The sequence below is a fragment of the Crocodylus siamensis genome, chromosome 2, assembly GCF_052110815.1.
Source record: "Crocodylus siamensis isolate JL-2025a chromosome 2, ASM5211081v1, whole genome shotgun sequence".
Taxonomy (NCBI): domain Eukaryota; kingdom Metazoa; phylum Chordata; order Crocodylia; family Crocodylidae; genus Crocodylus; species Crocodylus siamensis.
Window position 1 is genome coordinate 125,789,827 of NC_143396.1, and position 18,324 is coordinate 125,808,150.

Genomic DNA, 18,324 nt, shown 5'->3' on the forward strand with positions numbered 1-18,324 from the left:
AGCAATATGGCCTGTATCATGTGGTGTCAACCACATTACATTTTAAGTTTTTCTTTATAGTGAGATCTAGTGTAGTCATACCACTAACTCACTAGGATGCTACAGAAGCTTCTAATATACTGGAGCCCTTTTACTCAAATTCACATGGAATTTTAAAAATATGACATGAATTGATTTGAAGCATTTGGCGAAAGCTGCATAAAGCTTCAGGGATTTGCTTCCTTTTTTCTCTGTATAACATCATACAATTAATTTAGTTACTATAAATTGCCCTGGGTAAAATATGTAACAGCAGCAATAACAACTAATTAAGTGAATTTTAGAAGTTGGATGCATATCTGGAAGGAAAACTATTATGAAAAACATTTGATGGCTCATTGATATGGACAGACCCTGATGAGCTATTTGGTGTTTTTTCCTCCAACATCCTTCGCATGAAATAAAGAGGTCCTAAGTCATAGACAGGGATTTACCCTATTTGCAATTTCAAATTTTTCACAGAAACAATAAAAAAGGGAACCCCACAAAAATGGTGAACCCTGTAATTTTGGCATGGGATCACCTGGAGGGGTCGGGGAAGGGGAGACATACTAAAAATAAAATGCTGGGTCCCCAGTGGGCAGGGCAGGAGCCACTGGCATGAAAAGGAGTTGCAAAAATAGGAACTGCACTTCCCCAGGCATTGATTGGCCAAGAAGGCTACTTGGTGTGTGGTCCTGGCCCCCTCCACCAATCAGCAGCAAGGTCTGGGTCTGCATGATGGACAGCCCTCTTGGCCAATCAGTGGTGAGGGACAGGGCCACCAGGACCCCTCGACCAACCAGTGTCATTGGGGAGGGGTGGGAAGCCACTGAAAAAAGACTGAAAATGGTGCCATGGGCTGTTTTTGCAATTTAGGTAGATTCCTAGATTCTTAGAGTGTAAGGGGCTGGAAGAGACCTCGCAAAATCATCAAAGCCAGCCCCCCTGCACAAGATCCCTAGTCATAGATAGTCATCATTCACTAAGGTGACAAATTATATATAAAATCATAAAATCAATTTAACTACATCTCCCACTTTCCAAATTGAATATTATAATTCATTTTTAACCTAAACTTCCCTCCAGCAGTCAAATTTAGCAAACCTAGAAACAAAGGTCTTAGGCAACTTTAGACATTGCAGAAGGAGTTCTAACATTCCCAGTTGCATTTTACTATCATCACATGTATCAGCCATTTCTCCTTCTGTTTGTACTGTCTAAACTGCTCTCCAGGTCTCAGCTTTAGGAACGTAGGAATGAAAAGTTGCATGTCTATTTCTTCACAAATATCCTTCATAATGCCCAACTTCAATACTTTTAAGAAATATTTGTTAAGGCATGATTTCCTATCATGGTAGAGAAACATTAATATGTATCACCCTACAGGAATGTCTCATGGCTGGCCAATTCAAGGATCATGGGGGCCCATCTAGACCCTCAATGGATACAAACAATAAATTAAACTAATGGCAGTACTAAGGGGGGAAAAAAAGAACAACTCTTCTCCTGTCAATTTGATCTCAATCTCTCATTACATTTAGATGCACTGTTAAATTAAATTTGCAGCACTGTCCAGTCTTGTATAGCTAGGATATTTAGATTAGTTATATACATGAATCTTCCATGAAATCAGTGAGAACTTGTATCTTTTTGAAGATTTTTACTACAAAAACCACTCATAATGAACTGTATGGGAAATGCACTGAATCCTGAAAATGCTCCAGCCAAGTAAATATCTCCATTTCCCAGAAGTGGGAACTAAGGGCATAGAAACAATAACTTATTTGTTTAAGGTAAGAAAGTGTGCCTATAACAGTTCTGAACATAACCATGACTTCAAATCATATAACGGCCCATACACCTCAGTCAATGCAATAACCAGTAAAACACAACAATATCACTAATATAATCCCCATTCCCTAATATGAAGTTATAAACCCATGTCTAGGAATGGGTCAAAGTAGATGTGGAACTGTTTCGCAATATTTCTATGATCACTGAACATGCCCACCTTTCTGTATCCTTTTACACACTGGAAAAATATTGCTTAACCTACATGCTGGACTGTGGTGAGAATGAGATATGGATACTTACACTTAGCTGTATAGAATCAGTCATCAAGAATTGAATAGGACCAACCACATGAGCAAGGAGCACCTCAGTCAAGACGAGATAAACCCAAACAAGAGATAAACCCAAACAAATAGAGATTAATTTTAATCACTGGCACCAGGATTAAGTGGACTTGCTGGGTGATGGACAGTTTTAAAAGGGACAAATTACGGGAAAAATAGAGGGCAGGACAGGAAAGATTCCCATCCTGGAAAATTCTTCCTGAATACATATGATCCACTCAGGCCCCTACATCTCTCAAGGAGAAAGGGAAAGAGAGAGTCTCCAGAGTGCCTCCCAGTTGGGTTAAGAACAGAGACTGTACTGTATGCCCCCAATTCTGCTCCAAAGAACAAGATGCTGCTTTGAGACAGTAACATGGGACCTTGCAGCAGCAGTAGCCCAGGACCAAGAACAGGACTCAATACAGCCAGAAGCTGAGGCCACCAATAGTAGTCCAAAAGATTTTGGGGATGGATCCCATGCCCGTGGTCAGTTGCTTCAGCTGGGACAGGTGACAGAGTGCCTAGAAACGGCAGAACCCCACACATGAGAAATCAACTTGCCTGAAACTTGAATTCCTTTAAGCCAGAATGTTGATCAGATACAGGAAGGGAAAGAGAGCAGCACAGCTATTTCAGCAAGCCTCACACATGTGAGTGAAAGACAGGCTATGCGCTAATGCCAAAGGACTTTGGGGGGGACAGCTTCTCACACACCACTGAGACATTCCGAAAACTGTGTCTAAAATTTATTGCATTTAAGAGTGTTCTCTTTTACATTTAATAAAATCTCTTTTTTATTACATGCCAAACTTGTTGCTTCTACATGGGGATGTTATGATCATTCTGAGCACCCACATGTTGTCATATAATCTTCCCATTTTGGGTGGAGATGACCTTAAGCCAGCATTATTTGTTAGCAGGAATCACTAGAAATTGAACCCTAACAAGGCTACTGCCAAATAAGGGTGGTATCCAGCAGAAGAGTTACAAACATTTGAAAATATTTGATACACACACATTCTTTGAATCTTTGTAACCACCTCTAGAGAGAAAAGGGTGAAGAATTTGTTACTTATTTATGTATTTATTGAAATATGTAATATACTTTAAAGTGCACATGCATATTGAGAAAAATGTGTATATGAAACAACTCTCCCAGTCAGCAGATCTGTTCAGATCAATAACCACTGCCCCACACAGTGCGTGGCTATAGATATAATACAAAGCTGTCTTACAAAACTTAGTAAGAAGCCAGATTTGGTAATATCTGTTACTGGTTCAACTAACTAGTTGAGATGTTAGGCAAGCTTTCCGCTACAAAATGCCCTGCCTGGAGACCTGAGGAAACTTTATGACCAAAAGCTTGTCTAACATCTCTCTCCACCCCCATACCCCCCTCTCCCTGTGCCCCCTGGACGAGCCACGGCTCCATCCGCTCTGCCTTGGCAGTGCAGTGCCTGCCCCAGCCCACTCCCTCCTTCACTGTGGGGGGTCTTGATCTGTTCCCCCCTCTGCCCCTTCCCTCACAACAGACTCACCAAATTCACTAGACTTACTCCTGGGCCCTATGCGTGCTGCGGTTGTGCACATATGCATTTATCAGCCACATCAGCCAAAAAAGCTAACTGCCAACACAGTCAATTTTCTTCCTTATATTGGTGCCGTTCCAATGGAACCAATGTATCAGTGCACCTTAACAAGCATAATTCAACATCCTTCTTGCCATCACACACCTTTGAGGAAAATAAACTGCTCCAACTTTTATCCGAGCTAAAATGGACTTTTCCAGCCAGAGAACTGACACCACTCTCCAGCTCTCCTGTATGAATTTCCATTTCTGCCTGGGAGAAACTTTACCTTCTCCTGGGGAAAGGTGTGAGTGCCCGAAAGCTTGCAAAAAACCAAACATTTTGTTTGCAACTGCCTAATTGGTCTAATAAAAGATGTCGCCTGTACCACACTGTCAGCAAACCTGATCACTTTCAGCTTCTAATACAGTAACTGAATGTTGATGTTCAATATCACTTGGAGTCAGACAAATGCCTGAGGAAAGTAGTTGAGCAGTATGGCATGCACCATAGGGGGCATTACGAGGCACCATAGCCACCAACTGGAAACTGGTCCTTGGTAGAGCAAGTCCCTACCCTGGACGCTTTCAAGAAACATTTGGATGTTTATCTTGCTGGGACCCCTTGACCCCAGCTGACTTCCCACCATGGGGCAATTGGCTGGACCCCATGATCTTCCAAGGTCCCTTCCACCCCCGATGTCCGTGAAGCCTTTGAACACCTGGAGACGCTGCCACCCCCGCGCTAGAACGTGCCGGTAGCCCCGCCCCCACCTCCCGGCCAATCGCCAACGGCATCGGGAGCCGCCGTCACCGCGCAGACCACACGTCATACACACCCCCTCCCCCAACGGATTCTTCTGTCCCTTGGTTTCAATTATAGCGGTCCCACTCCCCGCCACCAAGCCCAGAGAAGCCCCGGGCCCGGGCACTTCCGATGCCTCCAACCGCCCCAGGGCTTGCGCCCACGGTAACAGTCACAACCGCCTCCGAGGGCCCAGGCCGGTGGCGCGCATGCGCTGTGGCGACGGGGTCGGCCGGGGCCACGCGAGAAGGCGGCAAGAACTCGGGGGGGGGGCGCAGCGCAACACTCACATGAACCGAGAAGCTGGTACCGCCACCGCGCGCCGCCCGGGAGCGGCAGCCAGAAAAAGGGCCCCGCGCTGCTGGCTGCCTGGTGCCAAGCCTGCCGCCGGAAACCGCTGCGCAACCTGAAGCCCTCCCGTTCTGCTGCATAAGCCACGTTACCGCCACGCGCACACACGCTGCCAAGGCGCGGCAGGGCTGCCGGGAGGGCTTCTCTGTCCCAACGTCTTCTACATCGTTTGGGTTTTTTTCAGGCGCCCGCGGCGGCCACCCCGACCTCGTCTCCCCCTCCCCCATGCCGCAGGGGCGCGCCTGAGGGTCCTTCCACAGCGACGTGCCGCGGTGTGAGACGTCATAGGCAGGGGGTTGGAAGGCGCTAGGGCATGACGACACCTGCCAGGCTGCGGAGGGAGGGGTCGGTGCCTGAGGAGGCCGGGAGCTGGAACGCGGCGGCAGCGCGCATGCGCCTCGCTCCCCCTGCAGCTGCAGCAGGTACCGCGCACCCCTCCAGGGCATCCCCTGGGCGCGGGGCATGGCTGGGCGGCGGGAGTTGGGCGGGGGGAAGCAAGGGTGAAGCCTTTGTTCCTGGTAGAATGCACCCCCAGCCCTTTAGAGGACCTTGTGATCCGGAAAGTGTCCCCTTCGCTGGGGCGAGGCAGGAGGCAGAGCCGCAGATCAGGCAGGGAGCAGAAAGCAAAGCAGGCGGGGAGCAGGAAGCCGATCAGCCAGGGGGTACAACAGCCGACGGGGAAGGGAAGGAAGCAGAAAGCAAATTGGGCAAGGAGCAGGAAACTGGAGCAGCACATGAAGGGTGTGCAGGACAGGGAGCAGGAAGCTGAGCAGGGGAGGAAGCAAAGCAAGCAGGGAGTAAGAAAGCAGAGCAGCAGATCGGCAGGGGAAGAAGCAGAAAGCAAATCAGGCAGGGAGCAGGAAGCCAAGCAGCAGATCAGGCATGGGAGAATGATCAGCGGCGCTTGGGGGAAGTACTGGGTGAGCTTGTGGCAAGCCTGTCAAAAACATTGGTCACCACTGCACTAAGAAGTGGCTGTAAATGGGCAAAGTGATACTTTCCCAACTGCAGACAGAGATCCTGAGTGTGACCTTGTTGCTGTTAGTAGTTTTGTCAAGTAGATGCACGAGAAGGTGGCAGGTGATGTGTGTTCATTTTCCCTGATGCTTCTCTGGAGAATTGTGGAACCTGAGAAGCTGCACATGCCTTCTGCTTCAGGGTCCTAGGGGACTGCAGGAGCAGTGCAGCTATCTGTGAATGAGGATAGCCCCCCAAATCACTGTTGTTCCCTAAGCTTTTCACTACTCCATCATCAAGAGAGTGTTATTTTTGCTGGGGGGTGGGGAATAGAGGGATGGACAAAGCTCAGCAACCTGGAATGAGGGGAAAATTTATCTCGCAACTTAGCAGAGTGGCAGCCCTGTTTAGGATGTAATTGGACCACCCCAGTATGATGTCTTTTGTTTTTCCACTTGGGATGAAACTGACTGATTGTCTCTGGGCCTTGCTTTTGTGCCTAAGCTAGTGTTTCCTGTTTGCTTCTGGCTAATGGTTTCTTGGTCAGTAACAAATCCAGCCTGAGACTTGCAGGCTTGCCAGCAGCACTTTAAGAAGCGAAATCAAAAAAATCTCTCTTCCCCACTCCCTTTCTTCCCCTTTAGCTTCTGAGATTGCATCATGTCTTTTTGGTCCCTGGGTATTTGTAGATGATATCTAAACTGGAGGGGTAACAAAAATAAGGCACTCAACTCTAGAGCTGTCTGGGGCCAGCAAAACGGTTGTTTCTGCTGTAGTGAAAAGAAAATGAGTAGTGAGCATGAGGACTAGGAGAGGAAAACACAAACATCAGTCACATAACAAAGAAAGAGACATAACTGTGTAGTTGCATGCCATATCTAAATGCGATTGTTTTAATGTTTTATTAACAGGTTTGAAATATTTTTCTTTTAACAAATTGAGATGGCTTTAATTGATGTTAGTGTAAGAAGTGTCCACAAATAATAACCTAAATGTAGTCTGAAATATGAAAATGTCTTTTTCTAAAGACGATAACCAAAACATCTCAGTCCTATGTGTGTCCATTCCAAAAGAAGGCTTTAATAGCTTACTGTTCTGGGAAGGCTACTTCACTGCCTAATGGCAGAATGCAGGCAAACAAGAGAAGCCAGTGTGTACATGCAACACGATTATAAAATTTCCGATTGTGTGCTCTCTCTCTCTCTCTCCTCTCCGCTTCCTTCCACTTTAAGTAAGTCTGAAGAGCAGTGGAATCTGTACTACTTTTTGATGGTGCCTGTTTTATACATGAAGGAGATTCTCCACAGTGAAAATAATGGGTGCTTATTGGTGGGGGCTGGGGGAGATAGTTATATTACTACCCTGTGATTTACAGGTCTCCTCCTCCGCTCATTTCTGTGTTAGCTGTGGCCTAACTGTTGGGTTATCCTGTCGTCACCAGTGATGATTTAGTATGTGGCTACACTATTCAGCTTTGCTTTTCAGTAAGCACCCAATAAATTACATTTGACACTTGTCAACATCTAATTTTGAAAAATACAGTTCAGAAAATGGGAGTAATAATGTGTTGTATGTGAAATTCAAGGTTACTATGGAAAATTGCAACGTTGTCCTGATTGTCCTGGAAATAGCATAACCGAATGTTAAAAGAAGTGGCGTACACAGTTCATGGTAAGGTGCAAAACTTCTTTTGCTTGTTTGCTGAACCTGTTTTCTGAGGATACAGCAAATATGGTGTTTTCCTTGTACAATAAGGTTATTGCTGTTGATATATAATGATTATTTTTGTTTCAGTCTGCTGAAAATATTTGTTGACAACTAGTTATAATCTGTTCCTCTCCATTCCCTGCTACATTGCTAGCTGTTCTTTATTTGTAAAGGGACTGCTTTTCATGTTGAAGATCTGGGTAGCCAGAAAACTTCTGAGAAGAGAAAATAACTATGTTTGACCACAGTTAAATATTGATCACATTTTCATTCTCCAGGAAAATTTTTACAGTAGGAAGTCCTTGGTTAGAGTTTCAAATGCTGTTTACATCATGATTTTTGAAACTCTTGGTGAGAACTGTTTAGCAGGGCAATATTGTTTCAGTTGAGGTTTATGCTATAATTTTACACTCCATGTAAATGAGTTAAATTTAATGTAAGGTAGTAGTTTAATATGAATGTACCTCTACCTTAAACAATTAAAGCCATCTTACTGCTCTTTTTTTTTTGTCCGAACAGGCTTTTCTGTATCTTTTATACTTGTTTGGTAAGATATTGAATTGAGTGAAATTCAGCCTGTCTGTTAACCATATTTTTATTATGAACACTTGTTTTAAATGAGCTTCCCAAACTGAGGGTTAGTGGTCCATGGAAAGCTAGCTGGTCATGTGATGTTGGTTTTTCTTGCCTGCTTCCAGCTGCTGCATTGTATTAACCACAGCTAAAAATGTATCCTTTCACTACAATAATTTTCCACATTTAATAATTGCTGTAGTTGCAGTCTCAATGTTTATAGGTTTCTGACTCAAGGGTTGAAGTTTTCATTAAGCAGCTTTTATTAAAATGGGGCATACTGTAAATCCATTTCAACCATGACATGCAGTCTTTTACGTAAGGGCATGATGTTCAGTTGTTCTTGGAACTGTTTCTTAGCTATTATTTTAACAGCAGAATTGATTTAGGCTTACTTGGAATGGGAATTTTCCCTGCTTTAAACAAGAAATGGGAATTTGGTGCCTAACTCTTATTAAGTCCTAAATATCCTTGGACGATTTGGGCCTACATGCTTATTATGTTCTCTCTTTCTACTGGGATGGGGACATAGGTGAATTGATTACTTTCACTGGTGGGATTAGTTACCTCAAATTTGCCTGCTTGTGCACCATGTATCTGCTTCATAGGATACAAATGTAAATGCCAGCTATTATGGGGCTAACTCTTCATAACCCATTCAACTTCTGGTTCCCCAGTACACTGCATATGGGAAGGGCGTCCATTGGTTATATATTTTTCAACAAACTACTTATTAAAATGTGTGCATCTAATTGAGTTAGTTTTCAGGTGTCAACTGGCAAGTCAACAGTCTGTGATGGTAGGTGGGTAGGGTGCAGGAGTAGAAACTAATGTGGATACTTTGGTTAGTGTAGGGTTCAAAGTACCTTGCCAAAACTAGAAGCCAGAGGGCAAAGTAGTAAGCAGGCAGATATAAAAGGGATGAGTAGAATGTTCTGCTGCAAAGCTCAGTCCCTCTTCTACTTTGGACTCCTGTTCTGGGATTTGAACCAGGTTGCAGAGAAGGTGCAGAACAGCTGTTCAGCTCTTGCCATTTCCCAGCAAGTTGCATGTTAAGCTCTGCCTGGTCTTGCTATAGCTTTCCACTGCAGCAAAGACAAAATTGATTGGATTTTTTTTGATTATGTGACCAGAAGGGAGCATTGTGACTGCGTATTTAGTTGGATATAAGATGAGGTTTTCTTCCTCTATTAGCATAGGAGAGAAAAAGCCCCTTGTCTTATTTGCATATGAAGTACAAGCGGGGAGCAGGTGGATACCATGGCTCTGACTCTGGCCCAGACTGGGGCTGAGGGCCAGAGTCAGACTTGCAACAGAAGCCTGCACCCACCTCCCTCCACTTCCCCTCTGTAGCTTTTGTCCCCTCCCTCTCTTCCCCTGAAAATCCCATTTTGTGCTGTTTCCTATTTATTTTCTTAAGATAGCAACTTAAGAGCCTACAATGTGTATCTGATTAATTTTGAAGAAGTCAGTTTTAACACATACATTTTATAGCAGAATAAATACTTAATTTTGTCACATGTTTGTACTTTAGGCTTCTTTCTGCTATGTATTATGACTTTATTTGTAATTAAATGAAAATGGCCACATATCTAATTTTTCTTCAGTCTCAATTCAGAACTTCCAGAAAGTAAACTAAACTTCAATAGAAAACTTTTTTTGTCCAAAGATCAGGTTTAAGTGTGTTGATTTAGCCATCATTAGTTTAGCACAACCTACATATCCAGAAAAATTGAAAGCACATGTTCATAGGTGATGTGTGTGTCCATCCTTACTTCAGTGTAGAAGGACACCTTGAGATTTCACTGATTTTAGCTGGAACCTACTGTTGGGAATACAGCTTTAATCAAAGTGAGGAATTCACCAAGGGAAGCTAGGAAGACCATGCTGATAATCTTTTGCTGTGAACAAGGTTGCACTTCTTCAAAAAAACCTAGCTATGTGATTATATTTCTTTTTTAAAAATTGTAATATGCCTTATTTTTTCAGGTATTGCATTCCTCATTGAGAAGTTGCAGGGCAGTATGAAGTCACTGTGGCTTCAGATTCTGTATTGCTCTGAACCTCCTTTGTTTCATGCAGCTCTTGTGGTAATGGAGAATCCTCAAGGGGCTGAGATTACAGTGGCAGTTAAAATGCAAAATATGTTTAAATACCTCCCTTTACATCAGTTTCCCCAGGGTTCAGATCCTGAGGGTTCCCTTGCTGTTTCTGTGTTTGTTCCCTGTCCTTTCTTTTGAAGCATCTGTGTTGTTTCCACTTTTCAGAGCATATAGCTGATGCTCTTTCATTGAAGGGCCTGAGATTCATATTTCCTATTGGTTTTATGCACATCTTCCTGAAGGGCTTACATCACAGTGACTTTTTGGGCTGGAGTTAGTGGAACCAGAGGACCATTAGTACTGCTTGTTGCCTGTAGACTTGCTGCAGAGCAACTTGTAAGTGTTCTCCTCTATAATGTATTAAGTACATTGACTTAGGCTAGAGGTCGGCAATATTTTTGGGCGGAGTACCAAAAACACCCGCAGCCTCGACTTGTAAGATTTCAGTGTTCCAAGAGCCCAATCCCTGTTATAGCACTGCAACCCCAGACCCTGCTCCGCAGTCTGCTTTGGGGCACGCGTGCACCCACCACCAGCAACAAGCCAGGCTGGGGCTCCACAGACCCCAGTGTAGCTGCTTTCAGCCTCCTGGCTGCCCGCCACAGCTGGCTCAGGCTCTGGGCAGGCCTCTGCTGCCCACCACAGATCCTGGGCTGCTCCGGGGTCTGCAGAACCCCAGCCCAGCTCATTGCTGGTAGCAGGTGCACACATGCCTTGAGGTGGATGGTGGGAAAGGGGCTGGGACTGTACTGCCAGAACAGGGATTGGGCCCTGTGCAGATTCCCCACTGTCCACCCTGAGGCAAAGCAAAAAAGTTTCCTTACTCTTTCTTTTTCTTTCCACTCATTTCTCTTTAATCTGTCAAGACAGCATGACTGTAGAGGAAGTCTTGTCATTTGTGGGGAGCACAAATAACTAAGAAAGTTCAATAAACAGTATTTTAAACTTCTGAAAATCTTAATTGTGGGATTCTTGCATGTAGGGGATTAGAAATAAATTTCTCCTTTTTCTTTAAAATCCTGCTGACTTACTTTGACAGTGACCTGGTCTTCACTATAAGTCTAAAGTTCTTTTGAATTTCTGAGCACTGCTTACAGCTACCTAGGTTTCCCCACTGCCTTTGACCCCGCCCCACCCCAGCGGGGTTGCAGAATTGTGATGTTGCTTCTGTTTTCCCAGTAAATACTTTTATTGTTTTTATTATGTGCTTCCTATCTTGGTAATATCCATAAGCTGTTAATCATAGCAAATGTCTGCTGTATGTAGGTTTTTAACATGCATTGTTTTTCTGCCCCCTCAGGAACATACTTGCTTGGAAGGATTTAAAGAAAGAACAAAAAATGTTCCCCTTGAAGGATGCTGAGATGGGTGCTTCCACCTTCTTTGCCTCAGCTCTCCCACATGACATTTGCGGAAGCAATGGTCTTCCTTTGACACCCAACTCCATCAAAATTTTGGGGCGCTTCCAAATTCTTAAGACAATCATTCATCCCAGACTTTGTCAGTATGTGGACATTACTAGAGGAAAACATGGTGAGTTCCATGGAAATTTTGTGTGTCTCCATCTAGGTATCTTACAATGGTTTTGTTTAGAACTTTGAAGACAATTATTCTTGTCAAATTTTGCCCTTTTGGCTTGCATCAAAAAACATGAATTGCTTTTTCGTTGCTGTTCTTCTTAAAGTATTAATGCATTTCTGTTCTGACAAACTGCATCAGTGTTTTTTCTAGTCCCCTCCTTTACCCTCCCCACCCCACCAATCCTTACCCCAAACTTTCTGATGCATACATACAAAGCACATGTAGATGGTTTGGCTATGCATCTTTAATCTAATTATTGTCATACTATCATGCCTTAGATCATTCCTCTTTTATTTCCTATTTACAGTTCCACAGATTCTTTCATGAATTCTGCAAGTTTCTTGTTGTTCATTTGACTTGGAGGTGTCTGTGATTCATTAATTGATCTCTCCCCTCCCTCCGTTCTATTTTAAGCCTTTTTTTTTTGGGGGGGGCGTCTTCTGCAATATACAAAAATGTTTTTGACTAAAGGCCAGCCTAAAATTCTCTTCTTAATCTTCAACTTCAGTCAGCTAATTTATGAAGTTCATGTTAATCCTTGAAATGCAAACTAGAAATACTTTACTTTTGTTTACAAGATGATTCATTGTAAACTACTGCATTGTTCACTTACTACACAGCTTTTAAAATATTTATGTTTGTTACTTAATTTGGGCAATGATTATTTATTTAAATATTTTTAACCAGTATAAATTAGAAACCATTTAAATGATCATCTGAGAAATGATTGTTTCTGTCACTTCTTCAAGGACAAAACCAATGGATAAAGCATTTTTCAAGTGGCTAAGCATATTGTTGTCTGCGTTTTCCCATGACTCATTGAATAAGGTATATCCAGATGAGAGTGGTTTAAAATGGGTGGCTTTTTCCATAGTGTGCTCATGTATTTGGTGCTTCTCTCTGTTTTCCACTGTTGTCTGGTTCTTAAACTGTTCCTTCCATATGTGCTTACCCACTTTGGCTGTGTGAATGTACTCAAGATGTACTACTCAATATTCTGATACTAGCGTAATGCTTGCAATGTAACATTCATTGGTGTTCTTTCCATCTGGTTCAGGTTGTCAGCTTAAATACCATCCTTGCCTGTTTCTTGTTCTAATAGTTGGATCTAACAATCTTTGGTGGAAATTTGTTTTAAGAAGCAAATTATGGTTTGTTTGTTTTTTAAAAAAGATTCTCTGTTTCTATTCCCTGAAGACGAGTATTTTATTTGACAGTTGACATAGTTAGAAACTTAATTTGTTTAATAAATAGATCCTTAGAATCACCAAGCTCTTCCTCTCAATACAGTTTTACTCTTAAGAACCTACAACGGGTACACTTAAATCACAGATAAACTAAACAATTTTTGCAGGTTGGCCGCAACATATAAATAGCAAATTCCGCAGATATTCCCTGCCCCTTGGCACTGATTGGCAAAGAGGCCTCCGAAGGGGAAACAGGGGTGTGAGCACAGTTGCCATCTTGTCTTCTCCTGTTTGTGCTGCCCTGCCAGCTAACGCCTCGCCAGCCTCGTGGGGAGGCTGCAGCAGCCGTGAAGACCACTGGCTCCCACAACTTATTTTTATTACATTTTGTGTTTTGTTTTGGGTTTTTTCAATTGATTTTTGTGGACAACCCCGGATTTTGCAGTTCTGCAAAATCCGTGGAATTGCAAATTAATTACATCCTTACCTATAATCCAATGTTGTATTAGGATTTTTGTCAAATTAGTAGAGTTTGCAATATTACCCATTGGGATTTTTTGTGGAGTGTGTGTGTTTTAACTTCTTGTTGGTATAGAAAGTTTGGTGCACAACTGCATTTTAACAATGTGCCTTTAATCCAGATTTGCAAATAGGATTTTAAGAACAATATTGTCTTAGTATTCAAATAAACTAATGTTCCTGTGCTTCCTTAGGCAACCATAGGACAACCTGATTAGCAGGGATCCTGATTTTCTCTGATTTAAAAAAAAAAAAAAAACCAACCCAAATTATCTGATTTTAAACCTCCAAAATCCATATTTTACCATCATTAAAATGAAATGTCACTCTGTGTGTGTGTGTCAGTTGAACACAATGTATTATTGATATATTTACCATTTGAAACCCTTACCGATGCCTCAGTCATAATAAAATTAAATTCTAAATACTTATATATTTTGGTGTGTGTTACCATGGAAAATTAGCACTTCCCTTACCACCTTCGCTCCCCAGGATGCAGGTCCAGCTGTGGCTGTTCCCCTTCCTGATTTGTGGCACTGAGCAACCCTGATATGGCAGTGTGCTGTCCCTGCTACCTCCAGCTGTACTGTGGTGGGGCAGCTGTTAGGGCTATGAGACCCAGCAGCTGCATTGTGCCTGCTCCTGGCCCCACAGGTGCCAGCTACAGCTGCTAGCGGTGTCCAAGGCCTGGCTGCTGTGTACAAGAAGCAGTGGCTGCTGCAGCCAGAGCAGAGGGAGGAGCATGGAGCCTGGGCCCCTTCCCGTGAACAATAGGGCCAGAGCAGAGCCTGGTGGGGAGGGGAGAAGCATGTGGGCTGCTTGCTGTAGGACTTAAACCTCCCCAACCTGCTGCCCTCCCCCCTGGGGGCCTCTGCAGGGCGGGGAGACTTAGTGTTACTGTCACTGCCAGGAGCCTCATACCAGCCACATGGCTATGGCAAGGCTCCCCATGCCCACCTGGCAGCAGCAGGGGTAGCAGTGGCATGGAGTTGTGTGTCATTCCCTGTCCCGCTGCTGCCAGGCGGACAGGGGGCACCTTACCTTGGCATGGCTGGCATGGGGCTTCTAGCAGCAGTGGCAATAGCACTGAGTTTCCTTGCCCCAGCCCACCCTCCTGTACCATGTCTTGCCCACTGGGCCACAGAGGCAACTCCTACCCAGTGCCGGCCCAGCCAGGCTGAAGCCTTCTGCCCCACTGTCTGTGCAAAAATCATGAGGCACACATGCCCTTTGCCCCCATACCCCTCCAATGCATTGCCAGTGGGCCTGCTTGGATGGTCCCCAAGCCCTGGCTCCCTGCCTCCCCCTGTCCCATGGACTTACTTTTATTCAGCTGCTGGGGCTGCTCCAACCACCCTGTCTGGCTGTATTGCTGGCCGTGTGTATATGCATGCACACACACATGTGGCGTCCCCTGCCTCCAGTCACATTCCCCGCAGCTCCTTGCAGCCTGGAACAGCCAGCCTTCAAGGGGGAATGTGCAGTTTCCCACTTCAAAGGGAAAAATCTTGATTTTTTATTTATTTATTTATTTATTTATTTTTTTATTTTTATTTTTTTCCATGCAAAATAGAAAACCCCAGATCCCTGCTGATTAGTACTACATGATGAACAGTTGTGTGGTGCTACACATACAGGGCACTTTTACATTTGCTCTGGGAATGGGGGTGCTCTTTAACTGTGGTGGCTCAGAGAGCTGTTCTAATTAAAGCACCTCAGCATCTCGTGTATTGGCGTCCCTGTGCTTTAAAATGACAGTGGGGGGCAATTGAACTAAAGCTCATTAAATGAGCTTTATTTCAAGTGCTCCCACCAAAATTTTGAAGTGCAGAGATGCTGATACATGAAATGCAAGGGGCTACTGGAGCACAGTAATTGCCACACTCCAGCAGACTCGATTAATCGAGTCTGCTCTGATATGCTGTACTTGCAGTGAGTCAGAGCAGCCTCCATGTTTGTCTACAGGCAGCCAAAGTTACCAAAACGGTTTCCCAATCTGGTGGGAAAGATTCATAGAAGTTGCTCAGAGTAATTCCAAAGCTGTTTCCAGGACTGGACAAGGTTTTACTTTTACATTCACCTGTCTGTAATTGCAGTTATTCTTTCCTTCCTCATAAGCAATATCATCATAATGCAGTGCTGCTCAACCTTCTGACTCTGTGAGCCAAATGAGTGGTATGAGACTGACCCCAGCCTGTGAGATCTGTCTGTGAGCTGGATTCAGAATGGGGTCAATCCATAAGTATGATTAGGTACACCAGCCTGGCCCTGTGCACTGGACTAGCTCTGGAGCAATCCCACATATCAACTCATTGCCATGCACTGGATACGGCCATAGAGTGACCTTGTGAACTAGTACGATCCAGCACATGGGACAGTATCATCTGGCCCACAAGGCTCCCTACAGGTCTGGAAATTTGGCAGGAGAGTGGTAGCAGTGTTAATTGTCTCTGGAAGCTGTGACAATTGATGCTGCTCCACCATCCCTGCCACCAAGTTTCCAGACCTATGGGGAACCCCATTGTTGGTAACCTGGCTCTGTGGGCCAGATTCAGCTTCTAGGTTGGAGGGTTGCACTAGGCCTGTGCAAAACGGCTAGTATTCACTTTGGATTCGGATTCTGCTGACTTTTTTTTTTTCGGGGGTCAGTTATTCGATTCAGTGATTCAAATCACTGTCCCAAATTGATTTGGCCAAATCTGATTAGGAGATTTGGCCGCCACCGAATTAGCAGAATCTCTGAATCGAATAGGCCCCATTCCCTACCCACTCTCCCAGCCCCGTCAATGGCTGCTCCACCCAGGCCCAGCATCCCAGCGCTTTAAATAAATAAAAAATCCTCACACTCACCAGCTCCTGCCAAGTGGCGGGGGAGCAATCCCTTCTGCCCCCTACTGTCCCGTGCTGTGTGGAGGGCTCTGCCACAAACCCCCATAGGCTGTGACAGCCTCTGCTACAGCCAGTGAGTGGCTTTTTTTTTTTTTTTTTTTTTTTTTTTTTTTTAAGTGCCAGGACACTGGGGCCAGGCGGGGCTGGGAGAGCAGTCGGGGAGGGGGAGGAACTGGGGGAGGAGGCAGCGGATGGGGCCTCACGGGGGTACCCTCCATGGTCCCCACCCCCGACTTATAATCACGGAATCTGGGTCTGGCTCCCTGCGGTGGCAAGTGGGGACTGCCTGAGTATCCAAATCGCCTCCAAATCTTTTCCGAATTAATTCAGAGGCTTCGGATTGATTTGGAGCTTTTTATTGGTCTCCTACTTTTTTTGAGTCCTTTTACTGGCTATTTTGATTTGGAGATTAGGCTGCTGAATCTCCTCCAAATTGAATCAGCAACCGAAGCTTCGCACAGCCCTAGTGGGCACCATTGTTATGATGTATGGTATGTTGTCATTGATAGGTTTAGTGTCTGAGTAAATAAACACCTAGCATAACTCCACTTTCCTAAAACTTATAAGCATCTAATTGAAGCTTTTCCTAGAAAATCCAGCATGCTTTTCAGAGCTGTGGTAAACTGTTCTGATCAGTGTTTCTTGTTTGTTTGCTTAGACCAGTTCATGTTTTGGCATCAAATTTACCTCATATTTTTAGTTCATGCTGTGCAGAATACAGCTCTCATCTCATCACTCAAAATGTTATTTACATGTCTATTAACTGTTTTCACATGCAAAGCTAGCTCACAAATCAGGATTCAGCTGTTTTCTATTCAGAAGTGATTCAAGATGATCTTATTTCCTTGGGAGCTCAAAAGGAACGGAGTGCACAGTTGGCACAAAATGCCCTCTGCCTTGGACTGGTAGTTTTTAAAGACAGCACTAACAACATTCGCTTATATAGGCTGTAACTGCCTAGCTAATTACAGAATCTGCCAAAAGGTAGTAGTTGGTAAATTCTGCCCTCCTGCCTAACCCTTCCACTTTGAAAGAGAGATTGTTGAATGTAAACCAACTGTGGTGGTGTCCGGATCACTACGCTTCTTGGCCTCTAGATCAAGTGTAATTGTATATAGCATCATGAGCTTTACTGACTATTTTGGAATCGGTGGCATAAAGTATTTTCACTCACATGTTAGATATAAATGTTTTCAGGATAAAGTTATCAAATCTGTTGATCATCAAGGCAGAAAAAAATGAAGATATTGTACTTCTTAATGAAGATACTAATAGACTAAGAGGTAAATAAATGCTTCCAAGTTTAAACTGGCAGTAGCTTACTAAAGTAATATGGTAGCGAAACTGACATTGTAATACTTAAAGCAATGGTAAAGCACTCCATGGTCAAAGTTTCTGGATATAGTAGCTAATGTTTGTAGGGAGAAAAATCTGCAAACTAAATCTAGAAGTGAAGGTAGTAAAATTCAGTGAACTCTGGAAAGATACTTTTCTCCTCTTCTCATACTGTTGGAAGGTAAGGTATCAGAAAATTCACTATACAGCCATCCCAATGTAAGTGGTGCTCTTAGTTTCCCAAGAACTGTTTAGCAATTGAGATGATGGCAAATTCTTGGTACCTTAAATTTAATATGTGAATATTTGGGGGTAGGGCAGGAAATGTGACCTACAGGGAAAAAAATATTTTTTTTCTTGCATTTTGTATTTAATTTGTAAATCATTCTGAAGGAAGTACTTATTTAATAACGTAGCTATATATCTGGTGGATGCCAAGATGCTGTATAATAGTTTAAATAAGGTGGCTGTTAAAATATTTGGGGTAAAGCCATGTGTCTGGATTTGTAAATTTGCTTTTGGTATATTCTTTTAATCAGAGAGGCTGGTGGTGGCAGCTGAACACTGTGAAAAGAGTTTGGAAGATTTGCTACGAGATGGGAAACCTGTGAGG

The 18,324-nt window shown here is 43.8% G+C and overlaps 2 protein-coding genes across 9 annotated transcripts in view; one reads left to right on the forward strand and one right to left on the reverse strand.

Moving 5' to 3' along the window:
- Nucleotides 1–4,943, reverse strand: part of AIMP1 (aminoacyl tRNA synthetase complex interacting multifunctional protein 1) — an 84,929-nt gene extending 79,986 nt beyond the window's left edge. The window contains exon 1 of the mRNA XM_090036752.1: nt 4,801–4,943. Within this exon, the coding sequence (XP_089892878.1) occupies nt 4,801–4,802 (2 nt within the window). The 5' untranslated portion in view covers nt 4,803–4,943. The remainder of the gene's footprint in view (nt 1–4,800) is intronic.
- Nucleotides 4,944–5,146: 203 nt separating this feature from the next.
- TBCK (TBC1 domain containing kinase) overlaps nt 5,147–18,324 on the forward strand; it is a 181,428-nt gene continuing 168,250 nt past the window's right edge. For 4 of the 8 annotated variants that reach the window (XR_016440822.1, XM_090036751.1, XM_090036745.1 and 1 more), the window contains exons 1-4: nt 5,147–5,283; nt 7,404–7,489; nt 11,501–11,733; nt 18,251–18,323. Coding sequence is in view for 7 of the 8 variants with exons in the window: in XM_090036751.1 (XP_089892877.1) it covers nt 11,541–11,733; nt 18,251–18,323 (266 nt within the window). In the remaining variant the exon portion in view is untranslated. Of the gene's footprint in view, nt 5,284–5,639; nt 5,782–5,818; nt 7,303–7,403; nt 7,490–11,500; nt 11,734–18,250; nt 18,324 lie in introns of those variants that run through there. The other 4 variants (XM_090036747.1, XM_090036746.1, XM_090036748.1 and 1 more) reach the window with 4 other exon arrangements.